Source organism: Grampus griseus (genome assembly GCF_964374135.1).
Source record: "Grampus griseus genome assembly, chromosome: 11".
Classification (NCBI taxonomy): domain Eukaryota; kingdom Metazoa; phylum Chordata; class Mammalia; order Artiodactyla; family Delphinidae; genus Grampus; species Grampus griseus.
In genome coordinates, this window is record NC_139005.1 from 68,882,680 (window position 1) to 68,908,684 (window position 26,005).

Here is a 26,005-nt window from a genome sequence, read left to right on the forward strand (position 1 = left end):
TCTAATGATAAAATCGTGGACCAAGGGGAGGGGTGGAAGAAGGGTGGGGAAATCAGGTTGGTATCGGTATAATGTTTTCAGTGCCTCTTGCTCGGCTTTCCTCTCCCATTGCCACCACATCCACACGCCACCGCATTCCAGAAAGAAAGAAAAGGCCACGAGTTCGTGAGCGCCGAGAGCCCCGGACGCCGAGCTCCTCGGGATTGGAAGGAGAAGCGGCCCCTCTACCACGGCCATCCCAGTTAATAGCTGCCAACGTACCCGGCTTCTTGGGCTTCGGATCAATGTGGATCTTCCACATAAACGATTTACGGATGAAGTAAAAGCCCTTTAGAGCAGTACTTCCTTTCAAGTTCGTAAGACGCCTCTAAATCTTTCTGGTAGTGAGTGGCCGGCGTGGGGGTGGGGTGGGGACCGGGTGCCGGGCGGGCGGCCCGGGAGGGCGCAGAGAGCGGGGAGTGGAGGGTTAACTGCTTTGCGATCTCACCGAGCTCTTCCGAAATGCCAGTCCACTGTCGCGACGGCAGTGTTTCTGGGTGTCGTGGCCTCATCCCTGATGGCATTTGTCTGAAATGGAGCTGTCTGTCTAACCTAGGCCTGGACGCGCCCTTCCCGGGTAAGTGGGGGAAGATGGGGGTGGGGTGGGGGCGGAGGGGAGTCCGGGGTGGAGTTAGTCGCCTGCCTATTTTCATATTCATTAGAACTGGGAGGTTGCCCGAGGAGCCCAGCTGAGTTTCAAGATATAAAAGCAACTTCGGGTGCCCCCTTTCCAGCCGGGACGTCTTAAAGGGCTCGGAGCCGGGCAGCTCCCCGCGCCGCAGCGCCTGCTTCCCCTTCGCTCCTCTCTGGCCCTCCCTCCTCCCGCCCCCTCGCTCCCTCCCCCAGCGCGCTCCAGCCTCCGAGCTCCAGTAGCTCCGAGACAGCTTTCCAGGATTATGGAGTTTCTGAGCGAGAAGTTTGCCCTCAAGAGCCCACCGAGTAAAAACAGTAACTTTTACATGGGCGCAGGAGGCGCGTTGGAGCACGTTATGGAGACACTGGACAATGAGTCCTTTTACAGCAAAGCGTCGGCGGGCAAATGCGTGCAGGCCTTCGGGCCCCTGCCCCGCGCCGAGCATCACGTGCGCCTGGAGAGGACCTCGCCCTGTCAGGACGGCAGCGGTGAGTCCACTGCTCCAGCCGGGGTCGCGGAAGCCCACCCGCAAATCCGGAGTGCGGGGAGTGGTCGGGGCAGGGAGGGAGGAAAGGAAGGAAGAAGGAAGGAAAAAAGGAAGGAAGGAAGGGAGGGAGGGAGGGAGGGGGAGCGAGAGAGCTGGAGGGCGGAGGAAGGCAGTGGAACGCTGCTTATTTTAGGAAGCGGAGTTTTGGTTGCTGCAGAGCCAAGGAAGGAACCCGCACCCGGTTACTTCCGCGCGGTTCTCCTTTCGCTGTCCTCCACGGGTCCTGGAGTCCCTCTATCCAGGACCCCGCCGTAAACTGATAGGGCGCTAAATAGAGCGTAATTGAGTCAAGACAGCGCGCTTCCTCTGCGAGCCCGCCGAGCTGCCCAGGCAGGAGGAGCTGAAATCCATCACAGCTCGTTAGAGGACGTCACTACCGTCACGAATAAGAAAACTTAGGTGAAAAATGTTTTTTACTTTTCAAGACGCAACGATATTTTTCTTTGTGAAGTTAGAGGGTTACTAGATTAGCTTGTGGGGATCTGTGATTTCTACTTCTTTGGGTTTGCGATACAACAACATACATTTTTGTTAAACGCCAAATCACTTGAAATAGCTTCGGGCAAAGAATCTTCAATATAATCACTCCCGAATTCTGCGTTGTCTATTTTTCTGACTCCACGTAGAAGTCACCTCAGAAGACTTTCGGAATGCTTCTGGATGAAATCTTTAACTTTGGATGGCCAAGTATCTCAAAGTCAAAATGTTATCAAAACAAACCATCTATCTTTTCTATCTTGTAACCCAATACAAACCTATTTTTTTTAGATCGCGACAGCTAAAGCAAGTTTACAATTCCAAGAGGACTTTTCCTTATCATTGTATATATTCAACAGTTAAGCTGTAAGGAGCGGGTTGTTTTAAAATAACAAACGAAATAAGTGTGAAATATTTACAGCAAGCCTGCCGCCCCCTATTCTAATGGTAGTTCAAAATCTGGCAAGGCACCGGCTCATAGAAGCTCCTTTTCTAAATACCTAGTACGCAATAAGCTTAAAAAACGACCTCGTATATTTTACTTATTTTGTTCAACGTTGCAAGTAACTTTTGACTTGCAAGGTTAAATAAAAAATAAAGGCACAAACAATAGAGTAAATCAGTTATATCTCAGTCATTTATTTAGGAAGACGCAAAAACAATTTATTTTAATGCACTGAAGTTTTGGCTTTCTGGCTGTATTTCACATTGTAATATTTTTATTTTGAAATTTATAGAGGTATACATAAAGTTATTTCTATGGACAGGATTTTTTAAAAAATGGTTCTGAAATGTCCTCTGTTGACAGCTGGATACGACTCAATCATAATTTTTATTTAAATTGTCGGGATTCCAAAAATAAGAAGAGAAATAGGTGATTTTTGATACTTTATCAAGTTTTTAAAGAACATCATACTATTAGGAGGGATTTTAATAGGAAAGTATTAAGTAAGATAAATGTAGGCAACAAGCAGTCCGCTAAATTTAGGAAGTCTTTCTCCTGAGATGCCCTTACCCTCACGCCTGCTTCCCCTCCCCCATCCCTAATTACCGCAGTTCCCCATTTAACTCTGCCCGCGGAGACAAAACCGTATTGTTTGTTAATGTCCAGGCTCTTCTTTCTGTTTAGTTTTACCTCACATCTTTTTTTTGCCTAAATACTCTTCCGTATTTAAGTTACCTAGGTACTAGAGTTCAATACATTTGTATGATGATTAAAGCAGTTGTAAAAATACATCATGAGAGAATTTTAAGATAGAAACGAAAAAAGTATAACAATTCATTGGAAATCATTGTTGTGGCAGGACTGACTTAAAAAAATGCTTCCCGTGGCATTATGTGCCTCCATTACATTTGTGTGTGTGTGTGTGGCACCATATGATATATTTTCGTTTTATATCATACTGCCAAGCATGCACTCAAATCTGGAGGAAATCACTAAAATTAAAGCACCCCTAAACAGAATGCCAGATGACATCCTTTGTAATCTTTTAATAGATGTTTTAATTTCCGTGCTTTACTAGAGGGAAGAGTAAAGCTTTCTGTCTTAAAACATGTTTCATGAGTTAAGCATAAATTTGAAAAATTTAGAAAGAACTGCAAATGAGTTTTTAAGCTAAAGAAGTCTACCTAAATCTTATTATTTTCTGTAGGAAACACACACAGAAACTGATGGAAAATTCATTTTTTAACTTAGTAGGTTGCTTTTTGAAATAAAAAATGTAAATGCAGACATGATATACAGTTGAAATATTGGAAATACAGTAGGAAACAATACCATATCTTTATAGTCCATAGGTTTTGTGTGGAGGAGAAACATAACTTTTGAAAAGAGTTTGGATTTTGGTTTACGGATAGTATTTAAAATTGAAATATCCTTTTTGAGCCATGTAAGTAGCTTACTTTTGTCTGCTGTGAATAAATAAGACATATTAAATTTGGCTCACTTAGATTTTTTTGAACTAGAGCGTCTTTTAATTTGATTATAAATTATGTGCATAAACATTACATTAATCCTGGAAAATAGAACTGTGTGTTTTGACAAATTATATGAGTTCCATGTACACATTTTTAGATGATTCTAAACCTGCCCGAAGTGAATTAATAATGTGATGATCAAATTAATACTGGCACAATAAATCATAATGGACCGCTTGCCTGATGCTCTAAATTACTTCAACTTAAGTCCTTCATCCATGTTTTGCAATCCTGAGAACTGTTGTTTTCCCCCTTTGGGTACAGTGAACTATGGGATCACTAAAGTAGAAGGACAGCCTCTTCACACCGAACTAAATAGAGCTATGGACAACTGTAACAGTCTCCGGATGTCTCCCGTGAAAGGGATGCCAGAGAAGGGAGAACTGGATGAACTTGGGGATAAATGTGACAGCAACGTATCCAGCAGTAAGAAGCGGAGACACCGAACCACCTTTACCAGCTTGCAGCTGGAGGAGCTGGAAAAGGTCTTTCAGAAAACCCATTACCCGGATGTATACGTCAGAGAACAGCTTGCTCTGAGGACTGAGCTGACTGAGGCCAGGGTCCAGGTAGGAGCCAAATGAAGGCTTGCGTGTGTGTGTGTGTGTGTGTGTGTGTGTGTGTGTGTTTGGAGGGCGGAGTTGGAGGGGGGATAGGGTTTGATCCATAGTTGTGTTTTACTACAAAGGAAGAAACCGATTCTCCTACTGAAGATGTAGAACGGTGTAGTATGTAAGTGTAGCATGTAAGTCTACTAAAGTTACTTTTTACTTGCAAAGGATTTGACAGCTCGCACACAAGTATAAAAGAAAAGAACACTTGAATTATTACATAGGCATAAAAACTGATGATTATTTTAAAAGAACAGAATATGAACAAATTTCTGATTTCAAAAAGTGATTTTTAAAGGACAAAAAACTAGTCATAGCTATTCAATCTAGTAATCCATGTATTTTATTTTTCTATTTTATCAGCCGTTGAAGTTCTTTTGAGGTTAGATACCCTATATTGGTAACTTATTTGTATAGTGGTCCATACGTCTATAATTTTGCAGAGGTTGGGGTTATAATAAAACAAGGAAAAATGAAGCAGTCTCACAAACTCCCAGTTGTTATGTATACCATAACCTATTTTCACTATACATAATTAAAGAAAGATCATATAGTTCATCCACAATTTTCTCGCCCCAGGAATTGCCAGTACATGCCCTTCCATTATAATTTTAAAAATCTAGATAATTTATATGATTTTTGCAGAGGCACTAGGAATAATAATCTTAAAGTAATTTTTAAATATATAAATTCAGTTAAATGATATCTATATGTTATATTCAAATTATAAAATTGGATGATTCAATATACTAAATTTCTTAATAATTTGAAAAAAATTTTAAAATACTGGGTAAAATTCTACCTCCTAAGTGTATTTTATTTTTACTAGCCTTGATATTTGAAACTGTATTTTATTGGTTCCTAAGTAACAGTAATTCAGGAGAATAACCTTTTTCTTTGTGTGTGTTTTTACTACTCCAAATAAAATAATTTGAATTTTGAAATTCCCATAAACCACTAGAATAGAGAAATAAATAAAAAATTTTTTCTGAGTGGAGTAATAGTATTCCTCCTGAAGATTGAGCCATTGTAAGGCCCTTATACATCAGTAAAGGCAACATCTGGTGGTGCAGGAATACCAAGCAGCAGATTTTTGCTTTAGTTTGCGGAGACAAATGGTTACTTTACCTTAGTTCAGGAAGTAAATGTATAGAAAGTCAACGCTAAGGAAGAATTTTAGAACTGTCAAGTGTTAACACAAGCCCCCCACATGTGTGTTTTTTGGTCTTGTGTTCATATATGTAAATTAGTTATACTTGTAACCATAGAAAAATGTGTTTACACACACACAGTGATCAGCTGTGCACAAAGCATGTTTTCCCCTTATCATTTCAGCAAGTTCTGATTAATTTTTGTCTAAGAACATGCATAGAGAGCCAGCCTGAACCTAATTTACTCAGATGGTTCTCTTTTCTGCTTTTCACATCAGAGTGGTAATTGGCACCCATTTTAAGGAGACTGTCAAGGTCTTTTTCTCAGTAGAAAAGCCCTCATTACTAAATTCCCTCAGTATGCTCCTGCTGTGGAGAGAGCAAGAAAGTGTGTTCTGTTTTGCTTTGTTGTTGATGTTGTCTTAAGCCCTGAATATAGTGGATAATACACACTTCCCAGCAGTGTTCTAAGAAACCATCTGAACAGGTAGCTGTCTTTGCCTTCTTTTAATTGCTGAAAACTCTTCAAAGTGCCATCTTAAATTTACAATACATGCTTACGCACCAAACTGAGTATTAATATGTCTCCATAAGTGTGAAGATAAAGATATAAAAGATTAGAATTGAATATGAAAAAGAGTAAAAATTTCAAATAAAGTTTAATGAAAGGCTTTTTACAATTTGCATTTTTATACTTCATTTCCAGCTTCTTTCCTAAGTATTTTATATTCTGAATATAGTTCTGTAAAGACTAAAGAGCTTCCTGAAAGCTGCTTATGTAAATTATACATATTGAATATCAAATTATACATATTGAATATAATTTTCTGTATAGAGAGCTGTATTAAAGAGAGCTTTAATACCTTAAAATATTAAAATGATGATTCTGGAAAGCTACAAGTGTGAATTAGTTAATATTTAACCCTCTGAGGGAGATAGGTGTTATAATGGATATTTCATCTATGCAATTAATTAGAGAGATTTGGAAGGCAGTTTAGTGACCCTGTAGAGGCCGTACTAACTCACAGGCTTTCTTGACAGTTGATTATACCTGCTCTGTTTCTTTTTTAATTTACATTACCCGTAAGTCTTTTAAATTGGATAAATGATTTTGAAGATTTTATGAGCATTTTCTATAAGAGAAAATAAGTAAGTGGTGTCATTTACATAATAAACAATTTGTATATTTTAAAACCATAGTTCAGCTTCAGATGATACCATTTTACCCAAAGTCTTTATCATAATCAATATAATATATAATCCTAATGGTTTTTGTTTCTAAATAATCATGATATTTCTGCTGATGCCATATGTTTTAGATATAATCTTTATGTTTACATTTTTCTAAGTTTTTCTAAGTCTGGGTACAACCCAGAAGAGCCAATTGTTTTGACAGACCCAGATATTAATTTGGTTATAGATTGGCTGGGTTAATGTTGTATACATAGCCCCAAACTAAAAAGTTATGAATGTCTTCCAGACTGGCAGCATTCTCTGAGAGAGGGATTATTATCTGTGATAATTTGAAGATACAAGGAATCTTCACGGTCATATAATCTAATTCTTTTTTATTTTCTGTAAATGAAAAAACAGAGGCTCAGATGTATTAAATAAATTTTTGAAAATGTCTTGTCTCTTTGTATTAAATTATATTGCCTCATGGACATGGCACTTGTCAGGGTAAAATAGAAAGTAAAATTTGTGAATCCTTTTCTAATATAAAAAAATTCCCTTTTTAGTAATTATGTTGACCTGGTTTACCTTTCTAATTTGAAGTCTTTGAACATCATATTTGCATTATCAACTATTCCTTGCCTAAAATTCTACTTTTTTAAAAAATTAGGTTTGGTTTCAAAATCGAAGGGCCAAGTGGAGAAAAAGAGAACGTTATGGCCAAATCCAGCAAGCTAAAAGCCACTTTGCTGCCACCTATGACATATCAGTTTTGCCAAGGACTGACAGCTATCCACAGGTATGGTAAACTGCACAGAACACTGAGAGGCATAGGTGTGGTTTGTATATTCTTAAAAGGGCTAGTATAAGCTTTATTATATCTAATAGCCAAGAATGAAAATTTTAATCTCCAAAAGAATTTTTCCATGTTTGTTAGATTTTTATTTTACTAAAATATTTATTTATTTATTTTAATTTATTTTTCTAGAACCATTCATTTAAAAATATTTCAGGATCTCTTCTTTGGTATACATTGAAACAACTTAAGTAGCGTCATTCAGTAGTATGTCTTTTAATTTCTCTACTCACTCCCTTTGTTAACTTTTAAAATACATAAAGCATTGCTTGGCATGCTATCTCTGTGGCTGTTGTTTTATGAACCATACCATAACCTGGTGTCACATGTGGCCTGTGACACCTTCAGTTTCACTGAAAACCATCTTTTTTTCAGTTTTAAGTTCCACTTAAAACTATGTTGTCTTTTCAGCTTTGAATTTGCTCATTGTTTCGAGGAAACATTTAGCCCTTTGTGACATAAAACATATATAGAATTAGTACTGGACATAATTTTTTGAATGTATCATGTTAAGAAAGACTTCTTTTATAATGGGAGCTCTCATCTCATTTCAAAGAATATTTAGAAATTCTGTTTCCTATAATTTTTCCTTTTAATTTAGAGAGGGTTTTTTTTCATACTTTGTAATTCACATAAATAAATTTTGTCTTTCTAATTGGGTATTACTTTTTCCTAATACTGAATTATAATATTCAAAATTGTATTTGATACATGATAAAGGACATGTGTATCATAAGGAACTTTTAAACCATCTGTTATTTCATTCCTGATTGTTTGATGATATGCGTTGTAACAGACTACTTTGAAAACAAATATGTAACATATATGCTGGTAGAATACCTTGATAGTCCAGTAAACAAATCATCTCAGCCCCAAACTTAAGGGTATTCGTTTTCTTTAACTGTAAATTCATACCCTGTGAGCATGAATTCAGTCCTTTAATTTCATGCTATCTTTTTGTTCTTGTGCCTTTCATGATTTTTTAAAACCCTATTTTGAGAACTTCATTCCTCCAGATAAATCCACCAAATTTATTAATGTAATATTATATGCAAACAAGAGCCTTAGAGATCACCTAGTTCAATTCCTTCATTTTAGAAGTCAGGAAACCAGACCCAGATGAGGTAAAAAAAATTGGTCTGTGATCACACAAATGGTTCCTTAGTCTATAAAAGACTGTTACAGCTAAGCCTTGCCACTGCAGTTTGCCAGAAGACCAACATTATGGGTACCTTTTGAATAAATGCCCATACCTACCTTAAGAAGAATCTTGTTTCTTTCACTTTAAAAATTTTATCTTAAAGTAGCTCCTTTGTATTTTCTCCTATTTTAAAAGCATGTATATACTCCTGGTTACTTAACATCACAGGGCTAATGAAATTTTATTCACCAAATATTTTGAGTGTCCTAGTTGAGTTCTAAACAAAGTGCTGTGAGGATGTTTGTCCTCTAGGCTGTAAGTGCCGTGAGATCAGGCACTGCTATTTTCCTAGCTGTTAACATGACTGTAGCCCTTACTGTCAGGCACTGTTCTAACTAGGTTCCATATATTAACTCATTTAATCCTTACCACAACCTTATGTAGTAGGTGTTGTTGATTACTCCCATTTTTCTTATGAGGAAACTGAGGCACAGAGAGGTGAGGTATTTACTCACTTTCATTAGTGAGTAGTGAACCCAGATTTGAGCAGAGCCAGTCTAGTTCTCAAGGGCAAGATCCTAATTCCCGCAATAGACTGTCTCTCCCAGGGAATATGTTTGAATGATTGAATGATGAACTAATACCAAAGGAGCTTAAGTTGCATTATTCAAATTGCAGTTTAGTTCAGGGGAGCAGAGAATGTTCTCACAACCAGTGAAATAACAATTAAAAAAATAACGGAGATGGCATATACTGCATATAATTTTGAACTACTTGACTGTTGGTGACTTTAGAACTAATAAAGTCACAAATTATGAACTCTTTTCAAATGGACTTTAAACAGTCTTACTGATATGTCCCACAACACTTGACTGTGATGTGTCTTTTTTTCACCTTATTATTTCAATATTCATTCCTTTCCTTGTTACCATTTCTATTTGCCACTTTTCTGCTCCTTGCTTTTGGTTGCCTTATCTCTAACCCCCCTTTCTTCTTCAGTGTATCATAAAACATGTAGAATAGTGCCTGGACCAATTAAGCTCTATACAAAAGCTTAATATAACAATATAACTAGTCACCCTTTTTTCCTAAAATTATCTTGCTACTATGTTATTGTGCCTCATAGCTTGTGACATTAACGATTAGCAGAATGAGGTCACCTAGTAGCTCAGGCAGGAAAGGAAATGGTAAAATCAAATTGTACATTTGATAGTCTTTTTCACTCCAACAAAGGATAAATTAAAAAAAAAATTCCCCTCACAGATAACAGAATTTGCACTATTTCTTCTTGTGGCTTCTCCATAACTTATATACATTGGTTACACCACCTCATAATTTAAGTATGGGAATGCAGAGATCATATGTTGAAGTTATTTTGACAGTGCAATTCATTAACAATGATAAAAATCAGTACTGATGAATCCACACTACTTTTCTGTATTGGTAAGTCATTTAATGTTTGGTTACCAAAAATTCTGAAATCAAGCATCTCCCACTCCCCACTGTAGGTATTGGATAAAGTCAGGGGAAAATTCCATTTTAACTTAAAAATATATGGTTGACATTTTTTAGTTTGTTTGAAAAAAAATAATTATGCAAAAATCATGTCTCTCAAGACTCAGCCTAAGGAAATTTTTTTTTTATTATGTGGCTTAAAAATAGAAGTTTATAATGGGAAAAATAGGAACTGAAATAGAGCCTAACCAACTCAATGCAGTAAGACACTGAATTTGGTTACTGTTACTAATTACAGAAAAAAAATTATTAATTACAAAATGTTGGAACTAGAAAATGTTGGCGGCAGGACAGAAATAAAGAATTAGCAATTTGGCAGGGAAACAAAAGCATACACAGAAATACATCAAAACCAGAAATGGTTTACAAAATGATCTCCTTAAGCCTGCTCATAAAAATAAGCCTGTGTATCATAATCTTACCTAGCATAAAGGTATATGTATATAACATATAATGTTTATTTGTGAATAGTAATTAATATTTTCTAAAATGTTCTAAATACTTTGTTTCCACTGGTCTTCATTACACTATAGTAACAACAGCTGTAACAGTAAAAATAGTAACTACCAGTTGAGGGCTTATTTTAAGCCAGGCTTCCTTCTTATAGCCATTAACTCATTGAATTTGAGCCCAAGTTTCTTGAGTTTAGGAGTCCCAGGCTTTTTATGCAACATTATGTTGGAGTCTCCCTAATCCAATACGGTGTTGAAATAGTTCAATTTTGACCCTAAAGCATCGCATTACTTTGGTAAGGAAAAATGCTTTCATTTTTTAAATTTGTAAAATAATAATATAAAACATTTTAAAAATGTAGATACTTCTTAGACTGTTTAAGATATTCTTTTTCTTAAACTTACTCATCATATGTGATAGCAAACAAACAAATAAGTGAGTGCTGTGATGTCAGTAGTAATGTACTCTAAAGGCAGTATATTTTGATGTAGTGAAAAGCTGTTAGTTTTTAAAGCTCTATTTTGGGTCACAATATCAGTTGCTATTTGTCAACACTGTATAGCTAAATTAAATTACTTGATATTCTCCAACACATGATATTTTAGAAAAGAGTCTCCTTGCTTGTGCTAAGTCTGTTTCCCTCTATCCTGAATTCCCTTCCCTCCACCTAAACCATATTTCTTCCATGAAGCCTCCTCTCAATTTTCCCTCAATCAGCGCATCACTTTCTCATTGACATTGTGATGGATTGTGTAAAATGTCTCCCACACATTTAGAATGTAAAGTATTTAAAAGATGATTCAGTTCTTATTCACATTTGTATCACCACAGTATTAAGCAAATTATGTATACACTGAATAGATGTGAAAAAAAGTACTGGTTCACTTCACTGTTCAGGAGTACATTATAAAACAAAAACTAGTCTATTTTTAATAAAACAGATGGTTTCTGAATCTCTGATATTAACCAGCTCTGTGGTCTTAAGCAATTAACTTTTCCTCTTTGAAAAGAATAGACTAGAAAGATTTTGTAGACCCCTTGCAGCTTAATTTGTTTTTCTTGCAGAGTTGTTTGCATTTTATCAAACAAATATATGCCAGGTATTGTTTTAGGCACAGAGGTTATACAAATGATCCAGACAAAATCTCCTGCTTTGTGGACAGATTACAAACTAGATATTACAAATTCTGCAAACACTTCTTGATGCAAACTAGACCCAGAAAACCAAACCAATTAGAGACCTACATAATTTTGTCCTTGAGTTTAAGAAGCAAGCACATATCTATCAACATTAGATTCTAACTTGTTTCTAATTTATCAAAACCAAAGCATTTTTTTTTTTTCCCGGTACGCGGGCCTCTCACTATTGTGGCCTCTCCCATTGCGGAGCACAGGCTCTGGACGCGCAGGCTCAGCTGCCATGGCTCACGGGCACAGCCGCTCTGCGGCATGTGGGATCTTCCCGGACCGGGGCACAAACCCGTGTCCCCTGCATCGGCAGGCGGACTTTCAACCACTGTGCCACCAGGGAAGCCCAAAACCAAAGCATTTTTAAAATAATTAATTTTAGTGAATAAAATATTTTCTGTTAAGTTATAAACATTTTCTAGGAGATTATAGCAGCCTTCATTCTTAAAGAAGAGCTAATTTCATGCCATTAGGTTTAGTTTGGATTAAAAGTACACTAACTTTATTATTTACTAGCTGAGTAACTTTGGGTAAGTCTCCGGACTTCCTTGATCTTCAGAGTCTTTATTTGTAAGATTGAGGTATTGTTGGTGCTAGAGTTGGTGGTCTTAGTAGTGTAGATGATGATGATGATGATGGTGATGATGATGAGGAGGATACTTTTTCTGTTATGGAGAGGATTAGAGTGATTTCTAAACAGTCTTTGCAGCTAAATCCTGAGATTTGGGATGGGTCATGGATTCATGTATGACTGTAGGCTGCACAATTAGGGAGTTGTGGATTCAAATTCTGGCTCTGCCACTTAATAGATTTTTAGACCTTTGGCAAATAAATTAACCTCTAGGAACGTTTCTCTTCATTTATAAAATGGTGATACAAGTTCATATGTTATTCCTGAGGATTAAACAAAATAGTTTATGCAGAGTTCTTAGGATATTGCCTAGTACATAATGAGTGCTCAATAGTCATGGTTCTATGATAGCCATTAATCATTATTAATTTTTTTCTGCAGTAGAGAGGTAGCTAAGTGGTTTGAATTTTCCCTTGTGTTGTAGCATTTAAGCTCATCCAATCTGTGAGTATATTTACTATTTGGGGATCTAGAGAAAGATCAAATTCAGTTAAATACACTTTCTTCTTTAAATTAGGATGAACAAATATGGTAGCTTTGGGAAAATTTGAGTATATTCTTAATCCACCAAAATTATTTTCTCATGAAGAAAAATTTTCATCAAAAATTTCAAAAAAAGCGTTGAAGATTTTCCCACCAAAATTTTCAATGAGGTTTTACTTAGTATATATTGAGAATCATAATTAAATCTATATATTCCAAATGCACTAAAAGACCCATGCAGTATTTTTGCTTTCTGTTGTTTAATTGATGACTTTATAAATATATGCCACTTGGAGTTTGAACATACCAAGAGTTGGATTCAAGTTATAGATAATTTGTAGTAACTGGAGTAATTTAAAAAAACAGATGAAAGCTGTATAATATTTCTAGTTTAACAAATGTACTTCAAACATTGTTATTATACAATAAAAGGAAATGTTAAAGTTTCTGTAAAATAGTGATTTGAAGATATTGTGCACCCTACTTTCTTCTCTCACAAGTATCTGTCCTAATCTTAATGTTTACCTTTGCTTAATCTAAATAAGGAATATGAAACTTGTTTTCTTTCACCACCGTGGTTTAGTGATTTAAAGATATCTGGAGCAGGTTTGTTTTTTGTTTTTTTTCTGGAGCAGTTTTTACCTTTAGAAAAAGTATCACATTTTTATCACTATTATTTCTATTTTTCCCAGATATTTGAAGTAAACAAAGATCCCAAGGTCTTTAAAAAATGTTAATAATATAGCTATACTTGATGCATTGTGTAATGAACAGTCTCATAGCTGTCCAACAACCAATAAGATGGTCATATATTGTGATACAATAAAACTTCCCTCATGATGAATGGAGGGACAAAAATGTTAACAGCATCAGGTCAGCAGGTCATAGTGGTATTGTACAATTTCTCACTGATTATAAGCACAAATATTTAATATTATAGAAGGACATAATTTATTCAAATTAATATAATTTTTACAATGGATAAAGTTGCTAATTTAATTAAATATATGCATATATATTTTATATAAACACATATAAAGACTATTTCACATATATGTGTATGTTAAAACTAAGTTACGTGTAGTAGGAGGTAGATTTTGTTAGTATCAGGTAAAGGTGCAGCTAGACACAGACAGTGAATAATTCTTTTATTTTGTTGAAAGTACAGGTTCTTTAAAGAGGTAAAGAATATCCTCCAAAAAAAGTAAAGTGCATTCATGTTGTTGACTATAAAAGATTTATTTTTTTAATGTAATATTCAAATTTAATGTGACTTAAAGACTTTACATAGTCGTAATAACTTAGCTGTTTGTTTTTGTTTTTGTTTTTGCTTTTAATAAGTGACCACTGTTAAAGCATTGTATTTAACTGAATTTGTCATACATATTTTATATTTTAAGAGGAAAGAATAAATCAATAAATTGAGTAGGTTACCAAAATAAGTAATAAATATGAAAATAAATTATTGAGAAGTGCCAATGTTGCTCATACATATAAAAACTACCTTATAGGAGAATAGAGAAGAACCAGGGGGGAAATTAAGCATCAAAGTCTGAGAAGTCTATGAGAACAGACTTGTGGATTAAAACCTACAGTTCAAACCATTATTGTTAGTGTGAACCTCAGGATATACTTTAATCCAGAATTTTATGTGTGCCATATTTATTAGGCCACATGTGTCTGTGGGTTTTCTTTTTTCTTTTAAATTATGGAGCTTTAAATAGGAAAAATTTTTTGTGCAAATGCACAGGTGAATTAAAAATCACAAAAATAAAATTCAAATTATAGTTAACACAAATACAAGATGAATATAATTGATAACTTTACTCGGGATTTTAAGAATAAATTCAAATCTCATACATGACACCATGTGGGACTCTCTAAGATTAAAAATATACTGTGTAAATACTTCAAGTGTTTGCATATTTGATTTACATTTTAAGTTAATAATTCACAAAGAAAACTTAATTTATATTATAATTTTTGTTTCTTATAATTGTAAATTTTTAATAGATGAATTGTCATTAAAAATGAATCAGCAATAGTTACCATGCATGTATTAAAATACATGAAAAATAAGGTGACAAATAGTTGGAAAATACTTCATATGATAATTGTTGCTAGATAATTATTAAAAAAATAGCAAATGCTAGGTGCTTTGATTTTATTCTCTCCTTAAGTGAGTTGATTTGGAAAGTTTCATTTTAAGGCATGTAGGGTGAGATTTTCTATGAATCTTTTTTTAAAAATGATCACAATTAATACAAAATTTGAGAACACATTCAACACTAAAGGAAACGAGAAATGTTCTTAATGCTTCCTCTGTCTTTGACTTGGAGCATATTTCAAATATTATTCGAATAATACAAAATTTAAATACCTTTATATGGTATCATTCTTAAAATTTTCAGACATTAACATTTCTCATGAGACTTAATGCTTTTAATTTTTGCACTAATGAGATATATACTTTTATTTTTTCTATATAGCAGTTTTCTTCTCAGTTCATTAATCTCATATGACTATTATATCTAATAGTGATTTTTTTTTTAACAGAAAAGGCATTCTTTCTTGTTTCAAATCCCTGTATACATTTCTAAGGTGAAATTTTATTTAAGAACTCAAAGTAGCAATGAATACTTAACATGTGGTCCTTTTCTGATGAATAAATAATTTCTAATCCCTTCAACTTAATAGTACCATGTGCTGAAAACATATATTTTTGGAATTTTTGAAATGTAAATTGATTCCCCCCAAATCTTAGTATTTGTATATTATCTTAAATTTTTTTCATTACAATTCCACTAATAAGAGGGCACTGATGAAAACATACCCTCATTTCTATCTCAGGTAGTACCTAAACTTGCTCAGATTGATCTTTTCACTGCGTAATTAATTCAAGTTGGGATTTTTTTTTTTTTTCCAGATGCACAAAGTCTCAGTGTGTGTTATTCACTGGTAGCAAATTCACTATTTAGAAAAACACTTATACCCCTTCTCCCTGCCAGCAGCTTACTGATGTAGTTACTAGAAAAGTTAATGGGACCCTAAGTTTAGACAACAGCTAAAAATATCTGCAAGTTACTAAGCATATGATTCTTTTAATATTTTATCCCTCTAAATTTTAAAGGAACAGATATGCTAATAAAGAATGTAATGGTCTCTTAAAAAATTGAACTGCTTTTGTAAACAGTGATGTTTTCATTTTTAAAAGAGACCATATAAGAAATCAGGTAAATTAAATTATATAGTGATAATGTGGTAATAAATCTATATAGTAAGTATTGAATAATATTCAGAGTAGTCAATAAATGTAAACATTCTGTCAAACAGGAAAAACCAAAGTCAACTTTCAGATTTTAATGCAAAGAAGCTATTGCTATAACATCATCACAAATACCTCTTTGTGAATCCCTGATCTCTGTCTTTTTATAGCAACCTTTTAACTCCCTCAGGGAAGTGTTGGGGCTGTGATGTGAGGGTAGTGTGAGGATAGGATAATATGTGTATCGTGATGTGTGTGTGTGTCTATGTATGTGTGTACATGTAGATGTTGGTGGCTGGTAGAAGCAGTGTATATGTAGAGGAGTAAGGTTAAATAAACTTGTTTTAGTAGAAAAATAGTTGGTTTTAGAGATGCTCTAAAATTAAGGAACAGTTATTACTCATATATGCTCACATTTTTCAGTATTTCTATTAAATCCAGATTAAATTCCATTGGCTAGTGTCTCAATAAATACCACTAACAGTAGGATATAGTGTATATAAATCAGGAAACTATTTGCTTTTTTTTACACATCATGCTACTTTACAACTAAGGGAAAGACTAATAAACTTACATTAAAAGGTTTTTTAAAAGTATGAAAAATTCCCCACTACAATAAAATCAGCAAATATATTAGAAATATACACCAAATTTAGCATACTAAAATTTTCTTTACAGTTTTGGTTATATAAAGAATATGTCTGTATCAAGTTTCCATGATGAAGGTAGATGGAATTTATAATTTCCTATCCATGATTTACCCTATTCAATTCATGACATATATAGATCCACAGTGAAGAACTCTTAATATATATGTGTATACTTATATATCACCCCTCTCCTTCCTAGCCATTGCTTTTAATTCCTTGAAAGGAAAGTGAATGTTAAATGAATTTGATTTGTTTGGAAAGAGACAAAAAAATCAACTTTCCTCCAAAATTCAAAGTTATGGAATAATTAAGTTTTTACGTGATTAGAAAAACATTAAGGGGCAAACGTTCAAAGTGGAGAGTTCTAAGTCAGCTGAACTTCCATTCATGCTAATGGGAAGTAGTTGGCTAAGTTCCCTGGACAGTGCTTTGAACATACCATCAGAACTTTAAAAAATGCTGTGAACCGCATTAAAACATTGAATATTTTTAGATTATCCACTCCTTTTAAACACAAAGAAGAAAAAATGGAAAGGCAAGCAGTCTTTTTTTCTCATTTTTCTTTTCTTTTTTTTTTTAAGCACACGTGAAAAAAGGATGTGGACATGATTCAGTAATGCTGTTCCTGGTTGTAAAGCCCTTGAATATTATACAGTTAGAAGCCTACAAAAAAATTATTTGGTGTCAGTGAACTAGTCTAAAACTAGTCTAAAAAAAAAGAAAAGTAGTGATCTTATTTAGAAAAAAGTGCATTCTTTCATTCCAAAATTTAACAGCAAATACAGTATTTTTAATAAGTCAGAGAGTAAGATTTTTGTATGACTTCTCTGTTGACAAATATATACGCAGTTTTAGACAGTATGTGTCGATTCTAGCGCATCATTTTAAAATGATCACTTACAAGAATAGGATTTGTGGAGGGATGGAGGAGGCATAGAACGAGCCCACTTGGACAGCAGTAGATTTATTAAACCACAAGCTCAAACGACTTTGTTGTTCAATCAAATATCGCCTTCAAATATTAACAGAAGTAGATGATCTAGAACAAAGATGATACCTGCTGAGTTATCCCTACGGTGATCAGACGACATCTAGATTATATTCTGTTGTCAGTGTTGGATGTTAATAAGGGTGAAGGGTGTTGACAACCTCTAGCATATCCAGAGGAACGTGACTGGAATGATACAGTCTGGAAATCATGTCATATGAGGAATCCTTAGAGGAAAGAGACTTGTGATTGTATAATAGTCACCTGATGATATTTGAAGGTTTTCCCATGTAAGAAGGGTGCTACTTATTCTGTATCATTTTAAGGGACAGACATAGAAGAGATAGATAGAGAAAGATAACAGTCACTTTTTTACAGAGCTCTCCAAAAGGGAATGGAATGTTTTTTAAACAGGGTGAGCTTCTTATCACAGGAATCGAACATAATTGAAAATGTACAAGGGTTTTTTGCATTTGGAAAGAAGCTGGACTTCAATAGCGTTTCCTAATCCTAGGTGATTTTAGGAATTGCTTGTGTGTATTACTATTGCCATTATTTTAGTACAAATCCCCTCGGCCACACCCCCTGCTTAATGAATCAGAATCTCCAGGAAGATGCATCTGTGGTGGATAGTAAGTGTTTAACAGAAAAAAAAAACCAAAAAGCTGCCTAGGGAAATACAGTCAACAGGGTCCAGCTTTGTAATTTTCATGATTTCTGTTAAGATTGTGTAGTATGGTGATTCTAGCATTCAAATCATGAAAAAAAATTCAGATATATTAGCATAAATTGTCCATAAAGCTTTGATTACATCTGCAAGATGGATCAGTCCAAATTTCATATTCTTAAGAGATTTTTCCATTATTTAATAAATGTATATAAAGGGTTTTTCATATGCTGTGTTAGGCCTGGGGATGAGAAAACGGTTGTGAGCGATCATTGGGAATTTTGCTTTCAGAAAGTGGAGTCTATGAACAACCAAAAACTTAGGGTTATTAATAAGTAAATAACAATTTCAACTCATAAGACTAGTTTTTATGTCATTGTAGCATTTATAAGATTTCTTGGGTTCAGATTTGACCTCTACCATTGCAGTTATGCCATCTTGGGTGAGATTCTTAAACTCTTTGTTCCATAGTTGTACCTTTTACGAAATGGGGATAGTAAAAGCACATACCTTTTCCGATGTCAAAACGATTAGAAGTCTTCATCATGCTTTTAACATAATGCTTGACACATGGTAATTAATTGATAACTGTTAGCTATCATGAGCGTGATCTTGATCGTCATCATCAGATGTTTTAAATATCCAGAGGGAATGCTTCAGAGGAAGCAAAACCTCAGTTCACTGGGGATATTATTTTTTATGATTTGCATCTAACTTTAATATAGAAACCAACTAGATCCCCAAAGTCTAATGAAAACATGCCAGAAATTTGAAAATCAAAGAAAGGCTGGGAAGAGAGGGGTGACAGAGATCATGGAAACAGGGCATAGCAGTAAAAGCATGTGACAGCATCACTACCCATGAGAATATTTGGGTATCCCCTCAAGTCCAACTGAAGTATTGCTGTTTGTAAATTGCTTTATTAATCTGTTCTGTTCCGAAGACATTTCTATATGTTGTATTTCATGAAAAGTAACTCATTTAACTTGCTTGATCATGTTCAGGTAAGAAGTTTTGATCAAAATAACAATATTTGCTCATGTCGTGGAAAGTGGAGAATTTCTTTTCATTTTATACATAGATTACTGTTAATTCTTTCAGGGGAAAAATATTTTAAATTTAAATTCATAGATTTCCTTCCTTGCTTTTACTCTCCTTATTTTTTCTTTTTGACTGAGTTGTTAAATATATTTCTATGCATTTGGAATACAAGTAGATGATTTTAATAATAAATTCTAGCAACACTGTGTATAAGTTGAGGGATCCTTTAACAAACATGAAATGTAAATAATCTTTCTCCACCACTATCTTGCCTTGCATTTATTTTTTCAAAAGTAAGCAAGCAAGTTCACTTTCATTTCCTGAAAGCCCTTTTGTCAGACATATGACTGTGGTTTTTGCAGTGTAGCATAATGTTTGATTGAATGTCAGAGGAAAATCACCCAGATCAAGTTAGAAGAGCTAGTTTGACAGACTAATGACATTAACAGCCCCTCCTGTTGGTTTGAGATACATAACTCAGCAGTCACTGGCACCAATCATCATACTTTGGCTAAAGTGGGAGACATATACTAGAATGAGCCAAAATTAAAACAGCATAGCCCATGACGATTTAAGGATTGATAATGTATGCAAATCGTGATGGACAGCTAGCTAGATAGCTAGCTAGATGTCTATAGGTATCTCTCACAGATTTGACATATTTAAAGCAGCTTAGAAAATATTTCTATAAAGAACTATTAAACAATACTAAAATGAGCATCTTGCCAATCACTGAAGCACCACCTAAGGGATAATATTTGTTGTTCAGTTTAGAACTGGTTGTGATCCTTTCTAAGTGACAGAGTAACATCTCTACAGTGTAATCTAGAAATTTCTAAAACATATTTTTGGCTATTAATTGAAAATAAGTTGTCTTAAAAAATATGGCTTCAGCCTGGGTGTTGTAAGACTATAGCAGAGGCTATATGTAGCAGACTGAAATTTCTATGTAAAAATAAATATGAGAAAACAGTTCTTGTATATGTGTGGAAATAATTGATGATTCCATTCTAATTATGATTTTAAAAGAGAAAAGAAAGTCAGATGGGATAAACATATATATTGTTGTTGTGTTCTAGTCTAAATCTATTGTAATAATACTGTATAAGGCATGTAATTTTTAAATTTCGTTTTCTAAGGCTGCATCTCTCTGCCATGCTATACCAAGCAACGTTTTCCTTTTTTCCCAGCTCCTGCCGTTTATCAGGATTTTCTCTGTGCTTCTCAGTCATGCGTGTGATCACTTTTTTTTTGCCCTTCTTTAAATAGCTAGTTTAATATACCTCCTATTTAAAATTCATAGTATACAAATTCTACTTAATGTTTCTTTTACATGCTAGTAACTTTAGAGAAATTTGTATTTGCTGATAATATTGCACTGAAATGTTTCCTGTAGAGATTTAATGAGATGAGTTGTGAATTTCTTGGGCACAAATGATAACCCAGTTTTCAATCTTATATAAGATGTTATCTAGTACTTTATTTATATTCATATGATATTTTTGCTAATACTTGCATATTTTTCTCAATTGTGCTTTCATTATTGGGTAATAGTCAAGTTTTAGAATTCTAAATCTGTTCTACATGTCATACTTCTGCTGCAACCTCACTATATCATATATAAATCATAGAATAAATGTTTAAAATATGTGTATAATTGTCCTTTTCACAGAGCTATGTATTCAAGACTATAGGATATGAAAAACAATGAAACAGTGAACATTTTCCAAAATGAGTTTGATCAAAAATATCTCTGAAGAACAAACAGCCTCGTATCAGCATTGGTTTCCAGCACAAACTACCACATCAAGAGTCCAGATGTGGAATTTAAAAAAACAAACGCAATTGTGTAATTTTGTTTAGAAAGATGAAAACTATATTTAAACTTAAAACCATATTCTTAACCACTTTTCTAAGCACATGAATTGGTCAGGAATCATGACTAAATCTTCCAGATTTCATTTTAAAAATCATGACTATAAAAAGAATACTCGAGATTGACATGTTTTGAGAGTATTTTATGTGGTCAAATATGTGGGTTTTGGTGATCCATTCCAGTATAACAAACTAGAAGAATCTTTCAAATAACTATTTTTCAGTAATTGCTTGATGTACTCAGAATGAAATTACAGACCACCCAACAGGAGCAAACAACTGAACAACTAACAAAAAAATGAACAACTAACAAAACTTCGTAAATACAGTTTCACAAAAGTAAGGGAACAAAAGTGAGAACGTGTAAATGTAATATTTGTTGTTTTATATATTCCAGATTCAGAACAATCTGTGGGCAGGAAATGCAAGTGGTGGTTCTGTGGTCACTTCATGCATGTTGCCACGTGACACTTCCTCCTGTATGACACCTTACTCTCACTCGCCTCGGACAGATTCCAGTTACACAGGGTTTTCAAACCACCAGAACCAGTTCAGCCATGTGCCCCTCAACAATTTTTTCACTGACTCTCTTCTTACCGGGGCTACCAATGGACATGCATTTGAAACAAAGCCAGAGTTTGAAAGGAGGTCCTCCAGTATCGCAGTTCTTCGAATGAAAGCCAAGGAGCACACTGCCAATATTTCATGGGCCATGTAACATACAGTACTCTTTTCTTTTTCTCTTAATGGCAAAGTAAAACATTCTTATTTCTCATATTTAAAGGATACCACAATAAGCTGCTGTGTGTGGAATTGCTAAAGGTCAAGATATACAGTGAGACCAGCTTAAATGAATAGTTGTTATTATTTAACATTAAAATCTAAGAATGAACCTCTGAAAAGACTAAATAGGTTTACCATGCACCCGTCTCCACAAACTCTGTTTTAGTAGTAAGATTTTTTTTCTATTGTACGAGTCAATGAAATATGATCATGCAGCTTCTGAAAAGAATAAATGTATTAAACAAATTCCTCTGTTATAGATTGATTTATGTTAGTTCTGTATAACAAGAAATCCCTTGTAAAATAATACCTGAAAAAGGAGGAAATGCACTGGGGAAAATGTCAAGATACCAAAGCTGTCAGGTAAATATTGAAGCAGGGTGTTTGGGGGAGTTAACTGGCGTTTCTCCCTCTCTGGCTCCAAGACACAATGGGCATATCCTCTGTTGCTGAGAATTTATCTACAGGCCTTGAAGATTTTTTTACCTCTACATGTTTTGGTGAATTTCCACTCCGTGAAAAAAGGACTCTTCGGAAATGACCAGCATTTGCATGAAATATTCGGGCATCGTTTCCTGAAACCATGTGGCTAAAGGTGATAACTGAAATATCCTGGTGTGATTTAAAATACAGTCACAAGAACAGTTTGTATAAATGCCATCTTTTTAATGAAAAAGCCAGCACGGACTCAGCAATTAATTATCACACACAAGAGAAAAAGAAAGTTACAAAACCCGCTGTTGCTTTTAAACTAAAATTGTCAATTAAACTGTACACACAAACATCTAATAAATACACTCAAAGAAATATTTTCAGTTAAAGGAGCAGCAGTTGGAATCTGTATTTATTTCATGAGTATGTGCAAGTGCACGTGTGTGTGTTTGTTTTTTGACATAGAAACTGTAAGCATTTTTTGCTACTGTGGTTTGGCACAGGGAATTAAAATGTCAGAAGGCTCTCTAAAATTTCTGGTGGAAAAGAAGAGAAGAAAAATACATTGCATCTGGAAAATTGCTAACCCCTTTGATTTACTTCTCCTCCCTTTCCCCTGTCACATTCCAGGCTTTTTCAGATGAGTGAAATGTCAACCTCCTTGAAAGACTCTTAAGTTCATAAAGGCAAAGTAAATTAATTGAAATGAAGATGGCTTCCATGGCTTGGATCAGAGCACGATCTGCTCTTTGTACTCACTTAGAATCTTCCTTGTGGTTCCTACAACCTTTAGGGATATGCTTGGAAGCCCTAAAGGCTGAAGGGCAAGAATAAATGAATTTTTAAAATTAAATTTCAGAAAAAGTACTTAAATCCAGTAAGTGTCTGTTTCTAGTGGGAAAATATTTACAGCAGTTAGACATCTTCTGTAATAAAATTTTAAATCAAGCAGATGATGGAGATGAGTGATGTCCTAAACAAACATTCTTTGACTTCATAATAACTCTGTTCTTTATTACTTTTGTGTTCTCTCTTTTTCGTTTTGTTCCCAAGACAAACTTGTTCCACTTTGGCCCTGAGAACTATGCTTACATGCAGGAGCTTTTGTCAAAGGATTGTTTAGGCAGCTGTTAAATATCCTTCATGTTTTAGAAGAGAATGACTTCTTTTAATACACACATATATCTGGTCAGTAGGAATTTGTGAACTAAAACTTAGAACTAAAATGTGAGATATTTTTTTTCAAAAATTTCCCCAATCAGTGATATCCATGTTCATTTTCTTCTGCTTTCATAATTGAAATTTTAGTGTCCCTTGCCTAATAACTTATATTTTTAAAATGAGAGACAAAACTCATTTTTGAATCAAGTTTGAATTTCACTTCCTTTTTTTTTCCTTCTCTAAATGTTTTCCTCATTAATTCTAATAATTAGTTGGAGCTTCTGTAACTCAATTCTTTTCAGTGTAAATAACATCTTTTTAATTGAAGTTCTACGTCTTCAATGCTTTGTATAAATTTAATTCAATCAGCACATTTTTTTTTTTTTTTTGACACCTACAGTGTGTGAAGTACTATTTGGGATAATAAAAAAACTAATGGAACCATGGTTCTTGCCCTTGATGAGTTCACAGTCTTCCTGGACAGACACATGCCTAAAGTTTGCACCCTCAACCGTGCTTCTCATTTTATGAAGGTAGTAAGAATTGCACGAATTTTCTTGTGTTAACATTCTGACCTTTGTTTTTATTGGCTGAAAATTTTATTACACATTTAAGTGACTAAAATATAACAAAAATGAACTTCTGATGTAGTAGGATAAGATAAAGCTAAAACAAAAAGTGCATAGACGCACTTCCTGAATTTTCTCTTGCTCTTTCTGAACTTAGGTTAACAAAGTTTTATATACTAGAATTCGTAACACTCACAAAAATGTTGAATGTACATACTTAAAGGAAAAACTAAGGAGCATTTCGTTTACTTTTATTTTGGTTCATTATTGACAGTATTGAAACTGGGTATTTTGGTTCCTTAAGTGGTTGATCCACTTGGACATTTGTTCCTGTAACAATTTCATCCTCTATTTGCCCCTTCCACACTTCTCTTGCACAGATGGTTTAATAGATGATTCTTATACTCTTTTTCTTCCTGAGTGAGTTGGTTAAGGTTTGGACCTTATGATAAGAAAGAAATTTAATGGAGTATTAGCTAAAGTATGCAGTTTCTTTCATAAACATAAAATTAAATTTCAGAAAATGGTTTGTGAAATTCTGAAAATATTTATTTATGGACATTAAATACTGATTATTTTCTTCTTACGTAACGTTTTATGAAAGCAGAGAAATAAAGCCACTGCAATCTTTGCCCTCAGTCCTGACAACATATCTTAAAAGAATAACAGAGTTACTTAACCTATATAACCTTGAGGAAACTCATGAAATTGTGCGTATAAATTACTGGAGTGTATTAGTTTCATCGTTTCAATTGGCTGTTGATTTTTTTTACCTCCAAGGAAGGGGTGAGGGGCAGACCAATGCACTTAACACAGTTTTTACAAAGATGATATGCTATTGTTTCCTTTTAGTATCTTTACTTTTTCATCTCAAATTCCGGACGCTTATTTGACTTCCATGGTACAAGTCATGCATCATCTCCCTGTGTTTTATATAATGCTGTTTTATATATAATGTTGTAGTTTTAGTTTATCAGCAACTAAACAATGCCTTGGTGAGAAATAAGAAGTGAAAAGATCAACTACAGTGTTTGCATAAGCTGTTTGAAATTTTCAAGTAATTTTCTAAACTTAACCAGTGACCCTAACTTTTGTCTTTCAACATTTAAATCAAATAGTATTGTAAATGATGAGTGATTATGTTAGATATATATTTTTCATTAAAAAAAGACCACTTTAGCTGCCAAATATTTTAGAAGAAATATGGGAATGATCTTATTTTTAAAATTCTACTTGGATTGACTTCTCTTTTCTCTTTTTAGAATATAAAGATGTATGTTTATTATTTAAAATATAATTGCTAACTTTAAGCCATTTCTACTCTAAGAAATTAGTCGTCTAAAATTCAAACAGACATTATTTCCTTATAGCTATTCATATTTTGCATTGAAGAAAGTATGACTTTTTGTGAGGGAATCTAATAGAATGATATGTATTAAATAGTACTTTTGTTCTTAGCATATATTGCATATATTTTATACAAGCCAGGCAGTAATGTCACTAATGATACAAATGAAAGCAAGATCATAAGTGAAATACCTAACAGTAGTAGAGTCAGCATTTATGGCACGGAACCTCAAAAACAGATTAAATGCGATATTGGTTTCACAGCGTATAGTAAATGCTAAAACGGGATTTTGTTTTATTTTAATAACTCTACTTTTTAAATAAACATACTGCCGTCATTTATCCTGGAAA

At 34.1% G+C, this 26,005-nt stretch overlaps 1 protein-coding gene across 1 annotated transcript; it reads left to right on the forward strand.

Moving 5' to 3' along the window:
• Positions 1–935: 935 nt before the first annotated feature.
• On the forward strand, positions 936–22,704 carry ALX1 (ALX homeobox 1; the record flags this gene model as incomplete). The annotated part of the gene is made up of 4 exons (XM_082665901.1): positions 936–1,161; positions 3,939–4,243; positions 7,280–7,408; positions 21,760–22,704. The coding sequence occupies 4 exons, from the start codon at positions 936–938 to the stop codon at positions 22,078–22,080; spliced, it is 981 nt and encodes a 326-aa protein (XP_082522027.1). The 3' UTR covers positions 22,081–22,704.
• Between the last annotated feature and the right edge of the window lie 3,301 nt (positions 22,705–26,005).